This window comes from Schistocerca cancellata, chromosome 5 (assembly GCF_023864275.1).
Source record: "Schistocerca cancellata isolate TAMUIC-IGC-003103 chromosome 5, iqSchCanc2.1, whole genome shotgun sequence".
Classification (NCBI taxonomy): domain Eukaryota; kingdom Metazoa; phylum Arthropoda; class Insecta; order Orthoptera; family Acrididae; genus Schistocerca; species Schistocerca cancellata.
Genome location: NC_064630.1, coordinates 76,717,113 through 76,744,681, shown reverse-complemented (window position 1 = coordinate 76,744,681; position 27,569 = coordinate 76,717,113). Strand labels below are relative to the sequence as shown.

General features: G+C 37.1%; 1 protein-coding gene across 1 annotated transcript; it reads right to left on the bottom strand.

Moving 5' to 3' along the window:
* Positions 1 to 276: 276 nt before the first annotated feature.
* Positions 277 to 14,252, bottom strand: LOC126187551 (uncharacterized). The gene is made up of 3 exons (XM_049928704.1): positions 14,104 to 14,252; positions 8,135 to 8,288; positions 277 to 412 (listed from the first exon to the last, which is right to left on the bottom strand). Exons 2-3 carry the CDS (start codon positions 8,286 to 8,288, stop codon positions 342 to 344), a joined length of 225 nt encoding a protein of 74 aa, XP_049784661.1. The 5' UTR covers positions 14,104 to 14,252; the 3' UTR covers positions 277 to 341.
* Positions 14,253 to 27,569: the final 13,317 nt, after the last annotated feature.

The following is a 27,569-nucleotide window of genomic DNA, read 5'->3' as shown; positions in this document are numbered from 1 at the left end:
TTTTCCAATACTATTAAAGACAAGTGCAAAAAGGAAAACCAATTTTTTAATAATATTCTTCAGAAAAACATATGATGAAGGCATTGTCCTCCAACCACTTCACTTTTTGAATGAATTCTAAACAATGTCAAAAAGCATTATAAATAAAATGCTTGGGGAATGTGTAAAAGGAACAATAATAATTTCTTAATAAAAATTTAAATCAGTTGTTTGGATGGAGTAAGTGCCACCATACAAAAAGAAGTGTTTTCCATATTCAAAACAAATTTGTGTATCTACATAGTGAAACAGAACCTTTATTGTACAGGTAGCATTCTACAGTATTAACAAATTCAACTACACTAATGATGATGTTCAGCTAGCTCCTTCCTCTTCATCTCGGCCCACTTTGCTTTGTTTGCTGGTGAATTAGCTGAAAATACAATTTAGTATAAATTAAAAAACCTGAAACTAAATGCTTCTATTTTGCAATATTTTAACACAGAACATAGAAATAGGTGTCAAAAGAAACACATGAAAACATGCTTAAAAAGAGTCAACATCACTTACTTTCCATTCCCCTGTAATGAATGTGTATTGCTGCATTGCAGGTCACCTGATGATTTATGGCAAGACTAATGACAATGGCTGAATGCATGATTAACAGATTTGCAGAATTTAAAAGATCATATGTTCGTACAATTAACTTCAAAATGTGTTATCAACAGAGGGCCACAGTTAGGCGTATCTGTCAAATACCATTTGCTGAAAATTCGAATATCTTCATTTCACCATATGCTTGGAATTCTGCTTTTAGGGAAATGGGAGAGCACAAGCCAGTTGTTTCAAAGAGTTTAACAGGATTCAAAATAATTAGGAGCAGTGGCCTTGCCTCCTCCACTCTTTTTACAAAGACCTGATGCCAGAACTGAGGAGGAGGAGGAGGAGGAGGAGGAGGGAGTAGTAGTTACTGCAAACACCAAATCAGCATCTTTCATGCTGAATGCAGATAAATCAGAGCCAACAATCACATTTGAAATTACAGCATGGTCACACAAATTAGTCAAAACAGCCTGAGAAGAAATATGACAATGCAGTACACAAGAGATTGCATGTGCTGTTAACCCTTTCAGTGACACACATTTTTAAATATATATCCGTCCTGATTCATTGGTATGAATATTTACCACCCCATACCTAATGGTACTTTGAAATAAATAATAAATTTAGCAGTCTTATTCATTACTACTTCCAAAGAGTACATGCCAACATGTATTTCATCATTATGCTGGAGCAAATGTTTTGTCATTTAAAGGGTTAAACTAATAGCATATAGGACGATTCATGGTGGTAGTAATGGCACCAAAAACTACATTATAAGGCAGAACATGGATAAAATACAGGACACGTAACATACATTATGAATCCATGGTCTACACCCAATACTTCGCACTGCCTACTAGAAGAAGGCAAAAATTATGTTGCTTAGCCTAGTAAAGACCATTCACTCCCACAAGTTACTGATTACCAGAGTGCTGAGCTTCCTCAGTGAAGTTTTTGAAATCCTTTAAAAATGATTTACTATGAACTGAATCTGCAATGAAATTGTGAGGTGAGAGCTACTCAACTTCAGGAATCACTGCCACTCTCACAACTACTACTCCACATACTAGATCATATAAAAAAATGCAGTGACAGAATCAAACAATGAGAAGGCCTTTGTTAGTCCCTCAAACAACAGACTCATTCAGAAACTAAGTGCCACTGATTTCTCTGATAGGCTTTATGTTTCATTCATGAATATCCAACTACTAACTTTCAATACTGAAATGCACGGAGTATCCTATAGCAACATCATGGAAAACCTCTGATGTCATAATTATTCAATAACACAAAACATGGTAGGCCATTCTGTTGATAATGATGATGGCTCATGGTTGGAAACCATGAAACTAACTGCAGACAGCAATCTAGCAAACAAACGACCACATACACAGCCAATATACTCCCACAAGAAAGATATACACATCTGTTTAGGGTGGTATAACCTTATTTTGCAGGGCAATATGTCACCAACTGAGCACATGTTACACTCAAATCTACCTTATCTTCAATGCAAAGCACTCTAAAGGCTAATGAAGTCCATGCACAAGCCTATCTTAAATTGTGCCTGCATGCTCCGTTTTTCTGTTCAACTTTGCACAAGCACTCTATACTCTCAGCAACGTCAAGTACACATGGGCATTTGCTATAAATGGAGAGCCTGCATCAACACTCATTCCAGTCTCTGGTGCCAATCTCCTGCACTATCTAGCAGATGACAGGCTCTTATGATCCACTGGTGCCTAGGCATGATTCGTTATGTACTTTCCCCAATGGAATTCCACTTCTAAAGACTATAGGAACAAAAATTTGAAATGCAATGACCTACGGGAAAGGAGAAACCAGGTATGAGTTTGACTTGGTGGGAACAAAAAGTATGATAAAAAGTCTGCACATATATTACTATAAAGAATTTCATAAGTATCTAGTGTAGGAAAAGTGACAGTGGCATAGTACAGAAGAATATAAATCCATGTCCTTTTCGATAGGTAGTAAAAAGTCACTAGTAGCAGTAAGATACACACTAGAAAATACAGATTCTGCCAGAAAAACGTACACACACTTTAAGGGACAAAAAGTGTTATGTGTTTAAATAACTGATCACACATGATGTACAATCTTCAGTTTAGCACATGGTTACTTTAAGTGTTCAAAATGTTCACTGTTGGCAGCTACTCACACAACAGAACAATGAGCCGTTGCCTCAACTACATCAGATAATGTTACAGTGGAGATAGCTGCACATGTCACTGTAATCTCCTGGTGAAGTTCCTTACGTTGATAGATGTTATCTTTCACAGTTCCCACCAAGTTAAAGTCCATAGATGTTAGATCTGGTGATCACGGAGGGAACTCTATGGGCCCTCTTCGCCCAATCCAGTGCCCCGGAAAACTGTCATTCAGGAAAGCTCGTAGAGCTAGGTGGTAGTGTGGTGGCGCCCTATCTTCTTGGTAGAAGACCTGTTCATCAGCTCCATAAAGCACATGTATACCTGGCAAAAACTGATATGCTTAACATTTCCAGGTACACATCTCCAGTGACAGTAGCAGAAAGAAAAAGGTTCCTAGTAAGCCTTTAGATGATAAGTCACACCATACGTGAACCCCAGTTATTGACCACTTTATCCACATAAACATGCGGATTTTCCGCTGCCCAGTACACAATGTTATGCCGATACACAGTTCCATTAAGTTTAAATTGAGCCTCATCACTCCACACTACCTTCACCACAAATTGTTCGTCAGTTACTATTTGCTGATACCACTCACAAAACTGAATTCAGCAATCAGGATCATTGTCATTAATCGCATGCAGTAATTTCTTAACTCAAATCCAACAACAATATCAATATCTCAATAGAGCCTGACACTGTATACATTTTTCTGGCGGACTGTAATATGGAAAAATGATCAACAAGGACGTCAAGTACCCTTTTATTCTCTTTACATTCTAAGTGATGTATTTTAGTTAGCTTTTACACATTATTGTCCTGAGCAGGGAACTGATCCCTTCCAGTCAGAATATATTCTTTTGTGGAATACCTGGTACAGGCATAAGACCTTTATCAGATTGACTAATGTTACTCCATGATCTCAATGTCACTTCCCATGATAGTATCTCCAGAATAAAGTAATCTAAATGGAGTACAAATATTTCCAGAAGATGGCTTTCAGAGGAAACTGTGAAAGCACAGACAACAAAGTCACATCAGTAACATTACCCATTTTAATTCCATTGGTTCTCTAAACACCTTGAAAATTGATGCACAGTATTTACCACTGTCAGGTATGCCCTGCAATGCCTACAGTTGTGTACTAGTTTCTGCAAACCTTTTTTTGGATTAACAGGGAACAATTTCATTATGTTCTGGAATGATGGAAAGGCATAACTGGCCAGCAGATTTCTGCCTGGAAGTTGCTTTGGATGTGGCAATGAAGGTCACAAAAAATGTTTTCCACTGAATGCAGCATACACAATATTCCATCTGAAAATTTCCCCTAACCAATCCACACTGCAGCAGATAAATGAATACCTTTCTATTACATCCCTTAGAAAAATGTTGAAATGTCCTTTGTAGTAGGTGCTTTCACCATTCTCGTGAGATTAAATGGCAACTGGAACACGTGTACACTTTTCTCTAGTACAATTTGTCGAATTACAATATATTTTCTTTCACTGAAAACTCGATTTTCTCCTTTAAACTTAAAATAACTCTCGAGAAACCACCTATACTCATACTATGCAAACTTCTGAAGTTTATGGCAGATATTAATTAAATCCCTGCTTGAACAGAACTTGTGCAATGAAAAGCAAAATGAGAAAACCCACTGTGAAATATTTATGGACATATAAAGTAAAAAATTAAGTGATAGTGCGATGCTTAAAATGAAAAGAAAGTGGATGTAATCAAAAAGTTAAGGGCAGACAGTTGCAGAAGTATAAATAAATAAATAAATAAATAAATCACAAATTTGTCTATTTGAAAGTAAATATAATCGAGATTATTATCCCAAATATTTTTCTTTGAAATTCAGACTACGAATGGTGTAAAAAATTAAAACCATAAGCAGTGTAGTGCACCGTGCCCACAGGAATCAGTGAAGATAGCATGAAAATGGCAGTCCAGCAGACAATTCTAGAAAACTGTGATGCGACTAATATCAAAGACATAGTAGTTTCCTGTGACAGTTCCTGGATGAAGAGGGGGCATAATCCACTGCATGGAGTTTCAACAGTCAGTGTCAAAACTGGAAAAGTAGTAGACTTACAGGTTATGTCTAAATACAGTTCTGTGTATTCCTTGCACAAGAAATATAATGATGCAGGTAAAGAAACAGAATGGCAAGGAGCTCACAATGCTGTCTGTAGCAGGAATTATATAGGATATATATATATATGGTGTGAAACTCATTTTCCATAATTCTTTGCAAAAGTACGGAGCAAGATACACACAGTATTTAAGAGACTGACACTAGTGCTTTCAAGAATGTAGTTGAAAATAGGCCCTATGGAAAAGACAACACTCTTGAAAAACTGGAGTGTTTAGGCCATATACGCAAGAAGACATGTGGACAACTCAGAAGACTTGTTGCAGACAATAAAGGCAAGCTACAAGAGGATGGGAAGCCACTGAAAGGTAAAAACAGACTAACAAAGAAAAGAATGGACAGCCTGCATGTCTATTATGGTGCTGCAATTAGAAATAACCTCGCAATATTTGGATAATATGAGGACAGCAGAGTGGGCCATTTGTTTTCATTACTTGTCAACAGAACTACAGCTCAAAATGACCTATGTTCTAATGAATGGTGCAAATTTCTCAAAAGCAAGAAAGTGGGCAAGCCTACAGCCATAAAAATAACCTTCCTTGAGAGGTTGCAATGGTAATTAAACCAGCTTTTCGAGCATTGGCTTCACCAGAACTGCTAGAAAAATGTCTGCATAGCAAAATGCAGAACCTAAAAGAAAGTATAAATGTAAAGTATTTGGTAGAGAAAATGTCTGTTTTGGTAGCTGAAGCAGTATTTAATGATGGGAATGCAGCCAGACTACATCTTCAGCAAGTTGGGCTTTACACCTGGAGGCTTCACTGAGCAGGTACTGCAGACAATCAATGAGCAACAAATCATGAAGGTGGAGACTTCTGTACAGAATATAAAAAATTCTAGGCAAAGGAGCAGGAGAGCTAAAAGAGCTGCAGAGGATGAGGAAGAACTGTAATATGGATATGGACTGTTTTAGCAAAGGTATGATTAAAAATTTTTAAAACATTTCACCCAAACTTTAAAATGATTTTTCTGCAACTTAAGATCTTCTCCTTCCAGGAACACATACATCAAACTATTGGGAAGCATTTCGATGAAATATGACACACCTATTCTTTTACTTGGAAGCAATATTTAAGTGGAACAAAATTTTAATCTGGACATTATAATCAGTTTTATGGTTGATAATATATGGAAAACTTGTCCGTAAAAAATGTTCAAATCCAAAATGTCACAGAAAATAACGAAACAATTTACCACAAAGTAACTGCACTTTATTGTACATTTATTAGAGTAGATTACTTTCCCACAGAACAAATTGCCAAATTTGCCTGGAAACAATGAAAAAGTGTACCTTAAAATAACGTAACAAAAAATTCAAAATTACCTCACACCATTAATTTGTTTTAAAATTTCTGAAAAATTATTTAAAGCTTATTGGATCCAGTTCAGTGAGATTGAACAAAAACTGACATATGGATTTACAAAGATATCAGTGGAAGACTGCCACCGTCTCCCCTTAAACGTAAGCATATTTTTACAGCACCATGTTGAAAAATGGCTTACTCATGGTGTAAGTTTATTCATGATTATCTTCACATCTGTTCACCCTGTTATAGTACCAAATTAATCCATATCATTCTGGTCACATCTTGCAAAATCCAAAATATCACTAATGTCAATTTGGTGCTGTACAGTACTGTTGTAACAGTCTTACACCAAATTAATTTTGGGCTAGTAATATACAAGAAAATACCTTTCCTACATGTCAAAGCACACAGTGATTTTGAGAATACAGATGTGATTGTGATTGGTGGATAACATTCATCAAAACTAAGGAAGATAAAATAGATAGGGCACCTGCCAAAATGAAAAATTAATAGGACAAACTGAGTAGCCTGACATGTGAACAACTTTAAATGCTGCTTTGTATGGAGATTCTCAACAAACTACTGAAAATTAAAATGAACACTGATGATGCAAATTAAATTTTATAAAACACTCCACCCATCATACTGCACTTGGAGACTTATGAAAATTGAAATTGACAACGTACGTACACCTGTAGTCGCTTTTGAGTGAAGCTGTGTAAATAATTTTCTTGTAAAATAAAAATTATGTAAGGAAAGCTATATAATCACAAGAATCTTCATCAAATGTTTTGCAGTTTCTGGAATGATCACTGAAATACTGTTTTTTTTTTTTTTTTTTTTTTTTTTAATATGAGAAATAGCTCAATCTGATATACAAATCACCAGTTACCAGGTAACAACACATCACCGCCATCCTCATCTCTACAGAAATTTCAATATGCAGAATAGTACCTCTGTTTCTGAAGGAGAAACTCACAATCCTGCTGTAACATTTTCGTGAACTTTGCAAACAAATAAAGCAGAGCAAAAGCTCTTTCTCATGAGGCACAACAAACAAGTATAATTTACACAGGCTAGAAAGGAAGTAGATTACAACACAAATGGATCCCTGCATTTTCTGAACACAATCCTGCTTCCCCACAGGATTCCCCAAAGTATTCACTTTGAGCAGCAGTTCTCATATATGCTCCATTACTCAAATGTGTGAACATTTGTTCATGATTAGAATACTAATTTCTGTTAATTTCAGTAAACTCACTGAATAACCACTCTGTGCAGACAAAGTATTTTGTGGTCGTAAAAACAGTGCAGCTGCAAAAGATGGCTAATTAATAAACCATTAGGAAAAATCTAAGTAAATGCCGATTTCAAATTTTAACACATTTGAGTTTGTCTCAGAGAAAGTCTGCAATCATACAGTAAACTTAAGAAACAACTCAAACCTCAAATTTCCAAGCATATTATGAGAGATCAAACACCAAAAATCTCTGCTAAGACGATTTTAAATTAAACTGTTACTGCACAAAAGTTACTTGGTTATTAATTGTACATAACAAATAAAGTAGCTAAGTTTCAATGAAGTTGTGCTAGCAGTTTGCTACTGGTGATAGCCATAAGTAGAAATACAAGCACACCTCTTCATGCTCCAAGTACTAAAATTACCACAGACAACGTAACGCACAATGGGTGACATCGGTCTTCCTACAATGAGTATTTTATGTTTTCAGATATTGTTAGGTGAGTTTATGGAATGCAGTATGACAAGAGAGACGGCAGAAGATTAATTCCACTTGGGTATAAGCCTACCATAGTCTCATACAGAAGTATTCTTGTAAACTGCGTACTACTTAAGACAAAATGGATGGATGCATGCATGCCTTCTTAAATAGAACAACAAATGTTTTCATACATACCTAATCTGCTGATAGCAATGAATACTGGTGAACATGCAACAAGACTTATGAAGTAGTATCTCCAGACCCACTGATTCTTAAGATAGAACCGCAATGGAAATTGTGCTATCTTCGCAGAAAATGTGTAAGGGAATTTCATTCGTCGGTCTGACATCTGAAGAAAGATGAAAACAAATTTAGTAGTGTAAAATCAGTTCTCCATTAATATAAGGACACATCTCATAAATATCTTGCCATGTTACAAACTCATAATAATGATGTCAATCAACACTGAAGTCTTGATGGAACTACAAAACAAATGACTTATTCATAGCTGAAAATTTGTTGTGTGTGGGTAAAAAAGTAAAATGAAACTAGGAAAAGCACTTAGATTATTTACCTATGTTCTACAAAGAATTGGAGGAAACAGTGGTATACATTCACTCTACACTGGGGAGAGAAAGAAACATTGTGTGGTATAAACTAAGGAACAAGCAACCAGAAATTACTAGTTCCAACTACCTTTCCTAAGATAAAAATCAATTGAGGAATGAAATTTATTCATTTTTCATTTTTTTAGAGCAATTATCTACAACACGTACTCCAAATACACTATAAAGTTACAGTAACAACACATGGTGGGCATTCCCTGTGAATGTAAATCTGCAACATTGTTCACTGTTTTAGTTACTGTAAATAGATGTATGTACTTAAATTAAACATAAACAAAAGCAGAAGTTTCTAACAAACAGCTTTACTTCCAATGATTTCTGTTATAATGCAGGTTGATAGCAAATGTCAGATCTCAAATCCTGGGTCAACTGAAGTTTGCAGAACTACTCAGCTGTTTGACAACTTTTAGGCATGCTGAGTTACGTGGGGTCATGTGGGTACAGCATATATGGAATCCATCATGTTTGGAGAAGGTGTTTTGTCAGCTGTGGTGGTGCCCTTACGAGATTTATGTGATCGTCATTACTGCAACATTGGACTTAGTGCTGTAGTAACTCTTGCGTTTTGGAAGGAGTATTTTCTTTCTTTTTTGGCCTTGTCAGGTTGTTATTTTAATGTCCTTAGTTACTTGCTGCTCATTTGTTTTCAATTTTGGAATTGTTATCTTGCCATGTTGTTACTAGTAGGAATTTTAATTTTTTGTTTTTCATCTCTTACTAGTGATGTATTTTATGGTGCAATGTAAGTGCTGTACGTTGTTTGCCACCATGTGCAACAATGTGGCCACTACAATTAAATTTCTGCAGTTATACAGTCTCATGGCATTGTGTGAAGCGTTAACAGTGTGGCGAATTAATGAAATTGACCAAAGTTGCTCGAACCAGAGAATCAGTTATATGTGGCGGAGTATATATATGGGGCAGAATTAGTGTTGCATTAGTGTGTTTTATTTCTTATTTTTCCAAAATTATTAACAATGTTATATTTTTGTCTATTACACTTTTATTGGATACTGTCTTGGGAGGAGTTAGATCTTTCTAGTGCTGTGGTATTGTGTGGCTTCACTTTAACTATATAAGCAACGTGATGTGCTGGATAACAGGTTTGTCAAATTGTGTGTGATTTTGCAATATTTGTGGTGCTGCATTTGGCAGTTGTGTAGGTCCATCATACGTGGACTGCCTTTTAGCTATATGGGTCATGTGAAATTTCTGATACTCGTTTTTTAATGTTGTTTTATTAAGAATTTGTTGATTGTTGACTGTTCTGTTAGTCTGATTTTTGCATTAATATTGATATGTCTTCAATATTAGGATTGTTGCATATTTAGTTCTTCACTGCCCAAACCATGTTTCGAAATACAATAACAGGTACCCACAGCAGATCAAAGGAAATAAGGTTTCAAGTCAGCTACAGCATACAACAAATAGCATTGCAGACAATGCAAATACACTACAAGAAATGTTTGCCAGAGGTGTGGACAGGGACAAGAAAAGTTGAAATCCTGTTGCAAAACACCACAGGAAACATGTTTCTAGTTGCAGTGTGTACACACAGTTTAGATTCATGTTATATTTGCAAGCAAATATTTTTTGTATTATTTGTATTTTTTCAGGTGTCTGATGAGTGACGTCATGGTTATCATATTGTGTAAGACTGAAATACAGGCATCCATCATCTGGGTCAACTGAAGCGTCCGAACCCACACGTCGGCTTTGACCCGTGACGTAAGGCGGCTGTTGTTTGTAACGTCACGACAGCGCGGAATTTAGTTTGTGAAAGTGGCGTGTTTGTAGGTGTCGTTTTGAAGCGCTCGGTGGTGCTCTCTGGTGGTGTGTTAGGTGATGTTTTTGGTTTAATTTGCGAGTGGTGGCGTCGTGTGTGAATTTTGGTAAACTGCTTTTTTTATGTCTTTGGTAGGTATGGATATGAGTGACAGGGTCAACAGTTTTCGGTTGTCGGCTATGATGGGGGGACAGTGCGTTATCTCTAATAAAATTTCTTCAACTATTCGGATTTTTGGATGAAGTCGTGAAGTGTTCAGTATGTCAGCCAGGGACGGCTGTATGTGGAGATGTCGCAAGGAAAACAGGTCAAGGGAAGTGTTCGATCCCAATGTGTGGCTGTGAATGTTGGTATTGGTATCAGATGTTTTTGAGCTATATAGGTCAAGGGAAGTGTTAAGTCCTAATTCACGGGATCGGGAGCTGCTGTTGAGCTATATAGGTCAAGGGAAGTGTCCGATTCCAGATGATATTGTGTGTAGTGGTATTCTGGGAGTTTTGTGATGTCTGTTTTTTAGTCATTTTGCGTGCTTTTGTATTGGGGTGGGTGTCTAAATTTGTTTATATTTAGTTTTTCCCCACCCAAAAACCCCCTATTTCCTGTACTTGTCCTGTTAGTGTCATTAGGCTTTTTATGGAATGTGTGTGTGTGTGTTTTTCGATGTATTTTCGTCCTCATAATGTGTACATAATGACTTTATATCCGCCACATTGGAATCGTGGTTTATGGTCGTTTCCGCTATATTTGTGACGTCATGGATCAAAGCAGACGGGCAGGATCGGATGCTTCCGTATTTCCCATCATCTTGATGGGGGATACCACAAATTTCAGTTTTGCCCACATCCTTATGTTCGGTGGTGAGTCCCAAATGATTGCCAAGATTTCTTCTGGCACTTGATGCAACACCTCTGGAAATGAAATATGTGTATTAAAAGCACAGAGATGCACATGGTTCAGATTTCTAACTAGTAACTGAAACCATATAGTGGAGATGTTGAGTCGAATGGCATGACAAAAAGACTGCCAACCAGTAAGCTTTCAACCAAGAACACCTCCACTATATGGTGAGTAGCCATCTATCCTTTTCATAATATTGTCATATAATTCCATCCCACATTTTCCATTGTTTAATCACCTGATTCTCATTACTGGCTTTATCACATCTGACTCCAGAGAGCTACAAGGGAGTTCCAGCAGCAAAGACAATATTCTGACTCAATATTAGTTTCAACAACTTGATTCAAGAATATCACACACTTTATATCAATGTAGGGAGCAAAGGATGATGATTAAATGGAACTGAGGTTTTGAGCAGATGGTAGGAAAGCAAACTAGATTTCAACTGGTGCTAAGCTTCCAAGACACTGTCCTTCCTCGGGGAATCCCATTTATGTGCCTGTTGACTATTAAACACCTATGTAGTCTGAGGTTATTTTCAGTCCTGCTATTCCCTTACTCCTACCAGAACTTTCCAGCATCATAATTTATTTATCAATAATCTTTTGAAATATGCAAACACATACAAACAAGCATTTTCTTATCTCCAATATGTCAAGACTGTTGCAACTACACATTTCACCACACATTTGGCTTCCTAAAATATCTTATCTTCCCTATTATTGGTGAACTTCCTGGATTTTGGAGTACAAACCTCCTTGCTAAATTACTCGAGCACCATCCTCAACTAACCATTATTCTTTACATCACACCGTGATCTCCTCATCAGTTCTTTAAAAACTGTTCAAGTAGTTTCTTACACAATTTTGGAAATTACTAGTCCTTTGAGATAGCCATGAGCTGCCCTGCTTTGACTCTCTTTTCTTGGTGGCATTATAAATTTGGGTCACAGAGAAATCTCCATACTTAACGGAGAATCCATGCAGTTACTGAATCACAGAAATGAAATGGGAGAGGGGGTAGAGGAAGAAGACAGGGCAAAATATGGTACATGGGAGAGGAAGAAGACACCGTGAAATATGGTAACACAATTATATATTTAGCACAATTTTAGAATTAATACTGACGAGTGTGGAATAAGACAAAACAACTTTTTCAGGTCTGAAAGTATCTTTGAGAATTTTTCTGCTCCTGAAGTTTCCAATCTGAAGAATGTTGTGTGTCACTAACCACACCATCTCAACTACCTACTCACTTCTAGGTTAGATTTTACTGTAGATTGTATGTGTGAGATTTCTGTACAACACTTGACTAAAAATGTCATCCATTTATTACACCATCCATTGCAGAGTGGCATACCACAAATTAGCATATTAAAGTGTCCATGAATTAAATTCCCCACATTCTTCAGTTGAATAATAATATCACGACATTCTCACAACGTAGATGTCCTCCCTACAGTTTCTATAATATTTGTTTCAAATCATGCTCACTCTCTGGACAGCTACTACTTACCAGTTTTATTTAGTAAATCTGTGTGATGCAAATGACTATAGGTCTACTACAATTAAAATAATGATTTAACTAACAGATTGCAGTCGTAGGTAGATAGTATTGTCGACATGCAGTTAGCCACACCACACAGGGCTCTACCAACACCTACAAAACAGGCCTCTTCCCTCTTGCCTCACTGAAATGTCAATCAAAGTTATTTTAACCAGAGTACAGTGTCTTAACATAGTGCAATAAGCAAGCGCCTTCTGTTTAACCTCGTGAATGAAAGTAAAGTTGTGGTTCAATGTCTCGAAATCAGGGGAAATGTAGCATATAGATAGACTGTACAAAAATGCCAGACAAACAAATCAGTCAGGGAAACTGGAAAAATTAAACTTGAATGGCACTAGATTTTAATTAAACTACTACCAAACAAGTCCAGTTTCTTTCTCACACTATGTTTTTCCTTGAGAATTCCATTCCTACAACTGCTTTGCCTGTTGTCCATTCTTTCTGATCATTCGACCCTTAAAAGCTGCTATATTTTTAGGCTAGTGTAAGGGTACTGGACCCCATCAAAATCTTTGATTTTTAGTGCAGACCAAGGTCTAGTTTAGCTCAAAAGGAGCCAAATGTCACATTTACTACACATATATGCAGATTATGTTTTCTTCCCTACTTTATAAATCACCTTAACTGTGGAAATGGTGAGCAGTCAGAAAATTATACTACTAGCCGAGATACAAAAGTAAGAGGATGGTTGACTACCCCTGGCGTAAAGCAAGTTTACGATAGTTCCTCTTCAGACAAACTCATTGCCCTAATATTGTTAGCAATAGTGTGTGTGAGGCTCTTTCACGCCACATATGCAATAAATACTTTTCTAGTCCATATAAGACAATGCATAAATAAGAAATTTAAACAGTTGCAAAAAATCTTTACATTTCATTTTTTTTGTATCGTCTGCAGGGAATTTTGCATACGACACGTTATTGAGTTTTATTTTAACGTTAAGCCATCCAACCGCATCTTAAGTTATCTTTACTACGGTTAGAATAATATTACAGTCTCATATTGGATGCGGTGGTTATTAATACTCCTTGCGATACGGTAAGATTATAAACTTCACAATATTCCTAAGTCTCAATGACGAACATGTGGTTTGCGAATGAAATTATTGACCACATATAGTCCCACATTACTAACTGGTGAAAAAAAAATCCCGTAATTCAAACGCCGAGCAAATTGTGTATTCCTCCACACACAATGTCTAATTACAAGTACTAAATAACACTTAATAATACAACACGATAAACAGCTATCGAAAATGAACTTGAGAAAATTACCGAACATACACACACCTTTAATTTCGACTTTCCTCTCCCAATGGACCGCCTCCAATTGCTAAAAAAAGGACAACGATAACTTTTAACACGACAAGGCAGTGATCCATGGCCTTCGGTCGCGCTTCCAGTAGTAAGAACTCTGGTTTCCAGCTGTCGCGAGCATTCATCGAATTGTGTTAAGAACAGACTATCAGTGGTAGCGGAGGCGAAAGAGACAACATATATAAAATTAGTATCCCGTACTTCAGATGACCTATATAATTCAACTGAACAACAGGATACTAACGCTTACGACAACGAAGAAATCGATGTGCGTTAAATTTTTATTCCGTACTGCAGTTAATCTATACAGCTCGACTGAAGTTCGAGATACAAGTCATATATATGTGACGTGAGGTATTCTATCCTACCACTACTTCTATCCCTTTTTCCCCCTTTATTTTCCACAGAAGTACTTGGACACAAACAAGCGATATCCTTAACATTAAGTACGAAATATTACTCGCCTTGATATACGTCTACCATATTCTTTCTCTCCTGTTTTTCTTTGTTTATGAACACTTCTTTCAGCTGTGTAATAAATGATCTCTGGGAAATTATGATGTCATTGGTCAAAGCCGACGGTTTGTATACCGTTCTTCAGTAGACCCTGCCAGAATACACTGTTGTGCCACTCACTGCTACCACGTCAGAACCTGCGCAGGCCTTTGTTACAAGAAGTGGATATCAAGTGCAGTACCAATACCCCAACAAAGGCGCTCGAGTGGCGACATTAGTATTTCACTGTAAAGTGGGAGCCAAGGAAGTGAAAGTAGTGCATTGTACTGTCAACGAACTTTTAATTTTGTAAACAGTTTGTTTATTCCTTGGTTTGGTTATTTAATGTTGTTTCTAGTGGGTGTTAAATAAAGTACCATACTAGATTATCTAGTGCCTATTTTATTCGACATTTATCATAACTGGAAGAATGGATCCCGTTAAGACTCTTCCTCAATACCAGCCGCCACTACTGCATTTTGTCCTCATTTTGCGCTTTACATTTTCTTCTTGGTGGTTTTTCGTCGTGTAGGGAGAAACCCCACTCAAACTTTGCCACAGTGCGGCGTATGACCTGATTAGAGAAACGATGATGGCGACCGAATTCTCTGTGAAACCAATTCTGTGCACCCACAACTAAGATCCACTTTTGTAAATTCTTTTAATGATTTCTAAACGTTCAGGAACGTGAGTCGCTGGACGATGAAATTGCAAATTGCACTGGATATTTTCACACCGGTCAGCACACAAAAAACTATAATTGTAAAAAGTATCATTCTTAACGATGACCCTTCATATGTTAACCATTTGTATAATTACATATGTCCTGACGATGCCTTATATAACAGCCAGGTGTTTACATGCAAGAAATTTCCAAGAATGATTGCCTATTCAACGCATAGGCTCCTAACAATATATATCGAACGTGCGACTCGATGTCGACCATACGATTCTGGAGGCGCGAATTATGGTAAACTTGGAGTACGTTACCTGGGGGACATATTTTGTCGTTTCCGCTGTGAATAGCAATATGCGAAAGCGTTGCAGTTTCGAGTGCCGAGAGCCTCACATGACGAAATCTAATTCCTCGTTTATATAGCGTGGAAAGTTATATCTCTTCCGATATCTACATTTCTACAACTTGGAAAAATTGACCCTACTGATACTCTCCTGCTATCTCTGACTGACATAGTGTTCGGGATATGTGAACGAACATTTTCCAGCGTGCATAGTGGCGCACAAGATATGATGAGCAGAGCGCATTAGACTCTGTGGAATATACATGTTCCGTGTTTGTTGATGGGGCAACAAATATAATTTGGTAGTGAAATGTATTAATATGTGTTGTGCGAATAAAGCATAAGTTCCAGAATAAGATTTTCACTCTGCAGTGGAGTGTGCGCTGATATGAAACTTCCTGGCAGATTAAAACTGTGTGCCCGACCGAGACTCGAACTCGGGACCTTTGCCACAGTTTTAATCTGCCAGGAAGTTTCAAAGCATAAGTTTATTTTGTCCCTAAAATAGTTGTTACCTGTCATTTAGCTGCGTTAATCTGCATAAACTACAACAGGTTATGGGCCCAGATACTGGATTAAAGCGAAATAATAAGCTTTAAGGTGATGTGTATTTGAGCAAAAGGTGCGCGGAAGTTCTTATAAACTTGGATTGTGTACGCTATACGAAGAAGAAAGTAACTGTAAAATAAGTACAACACAGATACCACAAATAGAGCGGCTTGTAGGGTGCGAAAATTGCACCAGCTGAAAATTTGCTGTTGAGGCGTATTTGCACTTGGATGACTTATGAGACGTCGTAAACGGTAAATTAGCACCTACGGAGTCAAGTTTTGCTACTAATGATCGGAAGGCGAAATCAAAACTAATCGTTTTGATTGATCCAGTGAATTACGTTCACATAGAAAAGGCTACATCAGCAAAGCAGGTATGGGAAAAACTGAAAAAAGCATTTGAAGACGGTGGTTTAACCAGAAAAGTAGGATTACTTCGCGAACTTATAACCACAAGATTGAATAAGTGTAAAACCGTGGATGAACATGTGAATGAAATAAATTCAATCTCCAATCGGCTGAGGAATATTGGTTATGAAATTGCGGATGAATGGATTGGAACTTTATTGTTAGCTGGACTACCAGAGAAATATTTGCCAATGATTACAGGTTTGGGAAGTTCGAGAATATCCATTACAGCAGATGGTGTTAAAGTAAAGATTCTACAGGACGTGAAGAATGAACCATATTCTAAATCTTCAGAAAAAAAACAGTGTCGGCTTTATACTCTAAGTACAAGAAGAAGAAGCCAATAAGATGTTTCAGATGCCAGAAAATTGGACATGTTACTTCAAAGTGTAACGAAAAGTTAAGTATAATAGAAAAGAAACGTGTTAGTTCTAGTGGTCCTGAGAGAAAGATTACCGATAAACGTAAGGCATTTTCTGTTTTTTACTCTTTTAATGAAACGAGTGAAGATCATGTAGAATGGTTCCTAGATTCAGGAGCATCTGTGCACATTACCTAAGCTCCGTCAGTTTTTATGATGCTCAGTCAAGGACTGACATTGGAATTTCTACAGTTGACGGATCTAACTTGTGAATGAGGAAAAGGAAATTGTTATTGTTTATGATGTACGTTATGTAAAGAATATTGCAACTAATTCATTGTCAGGAAGCGAAATATTAAAGAAGGGTAATAAAGTTATCTTTGATACAGAGGGAGCCAAAGTGATAGACTCTTGTGGTGGTATTGTAGCTACTGTAAGTAATGTAAGAGATATTTACAAAGTGAATACAGTTCAAAATACTGCTGAAACAGGAAATCACTCTGTTTATGCTGCAAAAGGTTTCTTGTGGCATAGGAGACATTTGAATAGGAAAAGTATGACTTTGCTGAAGATTATGGCAACTGGGATGGAAAATTATGGAATGTATAATGTTCAATGTGAGATGTGTTTGCAAAGGAAGCAGGCTAGATTGCCATTTAAATCGAGTCAGAGCAGATCTACCGAAGTCTTGCAACTCATATATTCAGATCTCTGTGGACTTATGGAGAATGAATGCTTAGGAGGTAACTTCTATTTCATGACATTCATAGATGATTTTTCTAGATACATGCATGTTTATTTTATAAGTAGCAAGGACCAAGTGAATGATGTATTTGTTGTTTATTGCAAAATGGTCGAAAGACAGACTGGGAAGAAAATTAAAATCGTGAGATCAGACAATGGATCAGAATATGTAAACAGACAGTTTAAATAACAGTTGGATGGAATGGGTATAAGACATCAGGCTACCATTCGCTACAGTCCTTCTCAGAATGGAGTAGCAGAACGAGCCAACAGAACCATTTTAGAAAAGGCAAGAAGTATGTTAAGCTATGCTGAGCTACCTAAGTGTTTTATGGCGGAGGTGTGTCAACAGCACTGTATTTAATTAACAGATCACCTACCAAAGCTGTGAGACACAAAACACCTTATGAAGTATGGACTGGGAAGAAATCGGATTTAAATCACTTAAAAGTCTTTGGATGTGAAGCTATGGTTCAGATTCCAAAACCATTAAGATTAAAGTGGGATGCAAAATCTCAAAAATATATTTTTGTTGGCTACTGAGAGGATTCAAAAGGCTACAGATATTATAATCCTGTGAGTTTGAAGATAATAAATACTAGAGATGTAGTATTTTTGGAGGGTTATAGACCTAAAATAAAGGAAATTAGTCAAAATGATACAGTAATGCAATGCTGAAACAGAGGTGGAAACTGAAACAGAGAAAGACGAGAATAAAGAGGAAGCTGTTGTGCTACCTGAGAAATTGAGGAAGAAGATTCAACAGAGGAAGTCAATTTAAGGCGGTCTTCACATATAGCAAAACCAAAAGAATACCCAGATTATGAAATGTATTCTGCCCAAACAATCAACAATGAACGAATCACAGTATGCTCAAAACTGGAAAAAGGCTATTGAAAAGGAGCTGCAATCTTTTGTGAATAATTATACACATGAATGGGTTGACATGCCTGAAAATAAAAAGCTGCCAAGAACAAGATGGGTATTTAGTATTAAAAATCCTGAGAGTGCAATACAAAATTCAAAGCCAGATTGGTAATTAAAGGATATTCCCAGAAAGAAGGAATCGATTACAATGAAATTCTTCCCAATGGTGAAGTATTCATCATTAAGATACCTTTTAGCTGTGGCAGTACAGGAAGCCATATTAATTCATCAAACAGATGTGAAAACAGCCTACCTGAATGGAAGACTGGAGGAGGAAATACATGTGATTCCACCTGATGAAGTTAAGCGACCTTATCAAGGGAACAGGAGAATTTGGCGTTTGAAGAAAGGGATATATGGATTAAAGCAAAGGGGCCATTGTTGGAATAAATGTTTGCATAAAAGTTTGATAAAACTAGGCATGTTACAGTCAAAGGCAGATTGCAGTATATGTCATAAAAGGAGCAATGAAGAAATTGCAGTCATGGCCATCTGGGTAGATGATTTTTTTATTTTAACCAATAGTGAAAGCCAGATGGACTTTTTCAAAGAACAGTTACGGTCAAAATTTAATATGTATGATTTAGGGGAAATTAATTAATACTTAGGCATGAAGATTCTAAGAAGTGCCGACTGAGAAGGACTATGGATTGATCAATCTCTGTACACAAGGAAGATCCTAGTGAAGTTCAGTATGGAAAATTGTTAACCTATTTCTACTCCTATGGAAAACAATGCAAAACTACTAATAACTGATGATGACAAGAAATGTAAGTAAAGTGTACCCTATTTGGAAGCTGTAGGAAGTCTACTGTACTTAGCACAGACTTCCAGACCAGACGTTGCATTTACCACAAATGCAGTAAGCAAGTTTTGAAGTGATCCGAGAAAAAGCACTGGATGGCAGTCAAGAGAATATTCAGATATTTAAATGGAACTGCTGATTATAAGTTAAAATATCCTTAAACTGGAAATGCAAATTTGGAAGGATACAGTGACGCAGACAGGGGAAAATCACTGGATGTTGTTTTAGATTAATGGGAGGATTGATATCATGGTCTTGTAAGAGACAAAGAACTGTTGCTTTGAGTACTGTAGAAGCTGAATATATGGCCTTGTCCTCCACTATCCAAGAAGCTCTTTGGATCTGTACACTGATGAGTGAAATAGAATCTCCTCCAAAATTAAACCCAACTGTGGTATTTTGTGACAATATGGGAGCTATTACACACGCAAAAAATAATGTCACCAGTGTAAGCATCACTTTATAAGACATCATGTGGAACAGGGGAACATAATCTTCGGTTATCTATGCACAGAAGAAATGTTATCGGATCTCAGTAAGGACATATTTCAGCCACATGTGAAACGTCAACCACGACCCGCAACAAATCATGATGCCCAAGTAGGTGTTTTAGCTGCTGTCACAGCTAATCCGCACAGCAATAGCAAACAAATTGAGTGGGAATCGGGAACTTCAAAAACGTCGGTTTTAAGAATGCTACATCAACATCGATTGCACCCGTACCATATTTCTATGCACCAGGAATTGCATGGCGAAGACTATGAACATCGTGTACAGTTCTGCCACTAGGCAGAAGAGAAATCATGGGAAGATGACAGATTTTTTGCACGCGTTCTATTTAGCGACGAAGCATCATTCACCAACAGGGGTAACGTAAACCGGCATAATATGCACTATTGGACAACGGAAAATCCACGATGGCTGTGAGAAGTGGAACATCAGCGACCTTGGCGGGTTAATGTATGGTGCGTCATTATGGGAGGAAGGATAATTGGACCCCATTTTATCGATGGCAATCTAAATGGTGCAATGTATGCAGATTTCCTACATAATGTTCTACTGATGTTACTATAAGATGTTTCACTGCATGGCAGAATGGCGATGTACATCCAACATGATGGATGTCCGGCACATAGCTCGTGTGCCGTTGAAACCATATTGAATAGCATATTTCATGACAGGTGGATTGGTCGTCGAAGCACCATATCATGGCCCGCACGTTCACTGGATCTGACGTCCTCGGATTTCTTTCTGTGGAGAAAGTTGAAGGATATTGGCCATCGTGATCCACCGACAATGCCTGACAACATGCGTCAGTGCATTGTCAATGCATGTGCAAACATTACGGAAGGCGAACTACTTGCTGTTGAGAGGAATGTCGCTACACGTATTGCCAAATGCATTGAGGTCGATGGACATCATTTTGAGCATTTATTGCATTAATGTGGTATTTACAGGTAATCACACTGTAACAGCATGCATTCTCAGAAATGATAAGTTCACAAAGGTACATGTATCACATTGGAACAACCGAAATATAATGTTCAAACGTACCTACGTTCTGTATTTTAATTTAAAAACCTAGCTATTACCAACTATTCGTCTAAAATTGTGAGCTATATGTCTGTGACTATTACAGCACCATGTAACACAAAGTGTAAAAAATGGTCCAACTAAAACATTCATATTTCTTTACGTACTACACGAATATGTAATAAAAATGGGTGTTCCTATTTAAAAAACACAGTTGATATTCGTTTGACCTATGGTAGCGCCATCTAGTGCGCCAACCATAGCGCCACCTGGTTTCCCCCTTCAAGCTAGACAAGTTTCGTTCTTTGTAGTTTGTTTGTTTGACGCTTATTTCGTGAGATGTTTGGCCTAGTCACGATCACTGGACCACCCTGTGTGTCTATATATATATATATATATATATATATATATATATATATATATATATATATATATGTGTGTGTGTGTGTGTGTGTATGTATGTATGTTACATAGTACCTCATTTGAACTACTTGAAGGCGCAAGAAGACGACGACACATAAATGTTGTATCCCATACTTCAGTATGGGATATAATTTTTTTGCCTTGGATGCTCATAATATCGACTGAAAGTTATAGTCTTGCTAGCGATGACGAAAAAACGAACAGCAGTGAAATTTGTATCCCATTCTTTAGTTGAGCCTTATAGGTCAACTGAAAAATATAGAAGTAGTACTAGCGAGTGGGAAATAACGACATTTAATACATGCGTATTCTGTACTTCAATTGACCTTTGTATGTCAATTGAAGAATAGGATACTAGTGCTATGGAACACGAACACTAGCGACATACATAACATTTATATCCTGCTCTTCAGTTGACCTATATAGGTAAATCACATCACTGTTACATACAGTATATCGCTCTTTTCGTCTAGGTAGTACCAGTATTCCATACTTCAGTTGACGTTTATACGCCAACTGAAGTACGGGATACAAATTTTACGTGAGTCGGTCTTTTCGCCTTTAGTAGTGTTAGTATAGACTCGAAAAAATCGTACTGGTACTAGTGCTGGGGAAGGAAGAAGAGCAGCAGCTGCAAAATTTGTATTACATACTGCAGTTGACGAATACATACGTAACGGTGTGCTACAACAATGAAATATGTCAAAATAGACAAATGCAGTGAAACAAAAAAATAAAAAACTGAACTTACCGTATGGAAACTCCTCTGCAAGAAAACCATAGCTCACCTAGAAAGACATAAACAGAAATCACATACCCACATACACAAGAATCACAACATAACGAAAACACACAGACACACACACACACACACACACACACACACACACACACACACACACACACACACACACACATTCCCCTCCCCCTACTCTGCATCCCAATCTGAAATTAAATAACAAATTTTGGACATTAAATTTGTCGAACATGTTTAAGAAAACACTTAAATGGGCAATATGTATTGGGTACACTACACCTCCATGAAAATTCATCTAAGTGACTCTGCAGTCTCCAAATCCGTCATTTCCCCCTCCCTACAACAGATTTTATAGCTAACCAATAACCTTCTATGCTATTTGTACAAGTCCCAGTAGATAAAGATCTGAATTCAATGTTGTGATTAATAACAAGATGGTGTTAACCCCTGTTCCCCAAATCCCTATACAAATAAAAACATCTCAAATCACTACGGAACCCTCTGCAACATGATCTTCAATTAATGGGACCAAATCTTCCTTTGTTCGATTGGAAACTAGTTTAAAAACTACATTGTCACATTCTTGACCTGAAACTACAGCCCCCCCCCAAACCCGTCATCGTACAGGAGGTTCCCCCTCTGTTGTACTTCCTTGTGCCAAAATGCGACTCGTCGAATTCGACTATAACACCCAGCCCCATCAACGCCCCCTGTACCTTAAATATTCCACACAAATTTCCCTACAAGACGAGTACCAATCTACAACTGTACACTCACTCACATGACATTCATGCAAACACAGCCACACAGGACACCTCAAACACCAACAGTACGTTATTTTTATTATATTCCTCAAGGTGAGCTTAGCTTTCTCGAATCATGTTGCTCTTCTAATGGACCACCACAACCGGACTTTGCAGCAGCGCCGTACGAATAAGTCGTGAGTTCGGCGAGCGGACACACTTGACAGGCGCATATGTCTGCCGCATTCACGACGTAATCGGCAACAAGACCCTACATTTGTAAATCGAATCGTGGCCATCATGTCTATACTCATAGCCTCCTTTAAATCACCCATATTCAATGGAATAGATAAATCTATATCTACAAACGAAAAATGAAAAACTAAAAATTCTCCTAAAATAAAAAAACTATTACTCCAAATTATCACAAACTCACTAAGAATTAAATTAAGTACTGAATGAATTGCAAACAAACAATAACTTAAATCAATGCACATGAAAAAAATCACGCAATATCTAGTGCTGACTTTTAAAACCACATTCGATTTTTAAATCTACAATGACGATGCTTATCCTTAGGAGACAACCGATTAATTATCTATGGCTGGAAAGTAAAGACATTAATATCTATGAGCAACCTATGACATCATTGGTCAAAGCCGAAGGGTTGTATCTCATGCTTCAGTAGACACTTCTGGCATCACCATGAAGCCCTTCTTGTAACTTAGTGCTATTGTGTTGTTGAGATGGCGTGTTTCAATGTACAATTGATGATGCGATGTTGTGCTAGTTCCTCCCTATCTAGGTAAGCCGGCTTTAACCAGTTTACAGAGCCTGTTTTGTGTCTACCACACTAGTCAAGTTTGAAGGTATTTGTCTAACTCGAAAGTATCTTGTAGCCAGGCATATGATGCCCCATGTAGGTCCTTGTGAACAAAAATCTGGCTTTTTCTGTATCTGACTGGTGGATTTGCCCACAAACGTCTCATATACATACTGAGCTGCTGTGCAAACCCCATTACTTCTGGGGTTAGGGGCTTAACTCTTTGTGGACTTACAAGGTACTCTAGCACCCCATACACAATTTGAGCTGGCAAATATTGTACATCCTCCTTAATCGCCGTGCCCAGTCCCAGCAATACCAGCGGTAGGCGCAGCTCCTAATTAAAAGCTCTCCGGTGGAGCTGCCTCAAGACATATTTTAAAATAAATATCTCAGTAACGTATCATAGAATTAAAATTATCAGAACGCATTTCAGGTATTTCTCAAACAGGTTTAAACAATGCCTGTAAACTTTTTGGGACTGTTCACATGTGATATCGCGCAATGACTTTCTAATAGGTAGTAGCTAGTCTTAAGGCTGCACCTTGAAATCCCCCTTAACTCTATGTAACAGTGGTCTGTGGGTGTGGGTTCCTTGAAGTACAGTTCATATGGATATTCTGAAGGCTCTGGTTTTTCGACCTAAGGGTGTCCTACCAACCTGCACACAATTTTCGTGTTCCACTGCCTACATCAATGAAGGATAAACAGAGTTTCTCAAACTTTACTTTCGAATCTGTGCATCTGTATATCTCTATTATTCTTAGATACACCTCTAATCTACGTTTAGTATGACCGTTTTTATGGTGTTTTAGACAGCTTTATTGTTTCTGACATTAGCTGTTCTATCCACTGTTGGAATAAGTTTGCAAATGTCTCATCAGAGCGCGCTAGAGTACAGTAACTGAATAATCATCACCTAGTGAGAGTTTCACGAATTATTAGAGGAAAAAGGATGGGAAATATAACTCTTGTGCGAAATATGTCCCGTTACGTTAATTTCCTTGCTTGTTCATTATGTTTGACGTGTTATCAGCAAGTTTCTTTTTTTGAGTGTATTATTCATGAATTTAGTTAACTTCAATTTCTTGCAAATAATAGCAGCATGCCACGAGTTTCAAATCAACACAATATGAATTCATTGTGTGCAATTTATTAGGTAAAATTTGGGAACATGCTGTTAGGATGAAACTGAAGGAATTTGGTGTGCTCAGATGCAATATAAACATGAGTCAAGAACAAAAACAGTACAAATGCAGGCGAGAGTATACAGGCAATTTTAACAGAGCAGTGTACAATGCAGCTGAGTTGTTCTGTGCACTATATCACTTAAAACGCATATTTTTGTAATAAACAAGTATAAATGTGACAAATGTGATGTGTAAATTTCCATGATTAGATTACATTAGATTCAGTTCTCATTCTATAGACACAAAAATGATATGATTCTCATGGATGTGGAACATGTCAGAAAGAATAAGATAAAAACATAGAACATTTGAATATAATACTCAATCTCATATTGCCAAAGTATGTGAATACATTATAGTAAACTGGAATTGTTGTTACTTACAGAATTAATACACTGTCTGAATCAAACATCGTCATGCACTTTCAATGTATTTAACATACATTGTTGTGACCAAGTGCTATCAAAACTGAAACTTAACAGACATTTTTTACTTAAGCTGATCTAACAGTCCCTGTTAACATATGTATTTATAGAGTAGAAGGAGTTGCCTACCAGAAAATCTTCCAAACTCTGTTTAAAGTGTGTTTTGTCTGAAACCAAATTTTTAATAATGGCTGGCAATTTATTGAAAATGTGTGTCCCTGATTATTGGCCCTTTTTTGGACCGACGTAAGGGATTTTATGTGTTTACATAGATTGTTTTTATTCACAGTATTGATACTATTATTGAGCTAATTGTTGGAAATAGATTGATATTATTTGTAACAAATTTCATTAAGGAATAAATATACTGAGAAGCAGTGGTTAGAATACCGTGTCCCTTGAATAGGTTTCTACATGATGTTCTTGAACGTACACTACAGATGAGTCTTATTACACACATTTGCACTCAAAAACTTTTTCTCTTCTTGACTGCAAAATATGAACTTATATGAGACAATAGAGTGAAGGTAAGCAAAGTATGCTAGTTTTTTATACCTTTGTCTCCTACATCTGACATCAATCACATTGCAAATACAGACTTGTTTAACTGAATTTATTATCAAGTTGTAATCGCAGAGATTTTACACTGTCAATCTCTTCTATCTGCATGTCTTCATATGTTATACACATGCTGGAAGGAAATCTATTACAGGTTGTGAAGTACATGTAGTGGGTCTGATCAGAGTTTAATGAGAGTGAATTAGCTTTAAACCATTTATTATTCTCAGTGAAAATTTGATTAGCAGCCATTTCTAAATCTATACTTAACTTACTATTTACTGCAATGTTTTTATTACCTGCAAATAAAACAAACTTAGCACCTGGCGATGTAACAGAGGAGAAGTCACTAACATACAGAAGAAAAAACAATGGATCCAAGATGGAACCTTGAGGAACAGCGTACATAATTAGTTGCCAATCAGATTAAGTTGGTTGGTTGTTTTGGGGGAAGGAGACCAGACAGCGAGGTCATCGGTCTCATAGGATTAGGGAAGGACGGGGAAGGAAGTCGGCCGTGCCCTTTGAAAGGAACCATCCCGGCATTTGCCTGGAGCGATTTAGGGAAATCACGGAAAACCTAAAACAGGATGGCCGGACACGGGATTGAACCATCGTCCTTCCGAATGCGAGTCCAGTGTCTAACCACTGCGCCACCTCGCTCGGTATCAGATTAAGACTGATTGCTTACTCCACAGGAATTTCCTAACTAGATCGTTACTTAAGTGAGACTTGCACCATTTTGCAGCACTGCCAGTGACACCACAGCATTCTAATTTACTTAAGAGAATGCTGTGATTCACACAGTCAAAGGCTTTTGACAGGCCACATAAAGTGCCAGTAACCTCTAATTTCTATCTAATGAATTAAGTACATTCTTACTGTACATGTATACAACCTTCTCTATATCGGAAGGTTTAAACTCAAACTGTGACTTGGATAATACATTATTTTCAGTAAGATGCTTAAGAATGCGCTTGAACACAACCTATCCAAATATTTTTGAAAAAGCTGTCAAAACTGAAATTGGTCGATAGTTTTATGGTATCTTTTTATCCACTTCCTTGTAAAGAGGCTTAACTTAAGCAAACTAAAACATGCTAGTCTGGAAATGTTCCTCTGATAAGAGATTGATTACACAAATAACATAACTCACATGAATGGTGTTTGATTAACTTCATGTACATGTTATCATAACCACTAGATACTTTGATTTTACAGATTTTATTATGGATGCTACTGCTTTGGGAGAAGTGAGTTACATTTCAATTTTACTGAAGTTATTTGTAGAGATTGATCTCAAATACTCCATTGCACTGTTTACCAAACCTGATAACCCCAGGCTGTCAGTAACAGAAACAAAGTACTTCTTTAAGAAGTTTGCAACACTACATACACTTGTTACCAATGTCTCATTTATTTTTAGAGCTAAGTGTTCCTCTTCCTTACTGGCCCAACCTGTCTCTGTCTTCACTATATCCCATACAGTTTTTATTTCGTTGCCTGATGTAATTATTTTTTGTGGTAATAAGTCTGCTTAGATATCTGGATTACCAACTTCAATATTTTGCAGTATTCTTTGTAATGCATTATAATGCTAACATTAGAGCTCTTCCTAGATAATAGACACAGTTTCCGTTTTCTCCCACATGATACTTTTATACCTTATGTAACCCA

Bases quoted from the DNA above. Each gene is read 5' to 3' on its own strand.
- LOC126187551 (XM_049928704.1), bottom strand. From the start codon at position 8,288: ATGTCAGACCGACGAATGAAATTCCCTTACACATTTTCTGCGAAGATA. The intron at 413-8,134 runs GTATGTATGAAA...TTGTATTTTCAG, and splicing joins CATTGCTATCAGCAGATTAG to CTAATTCACCAGCAAACAAA.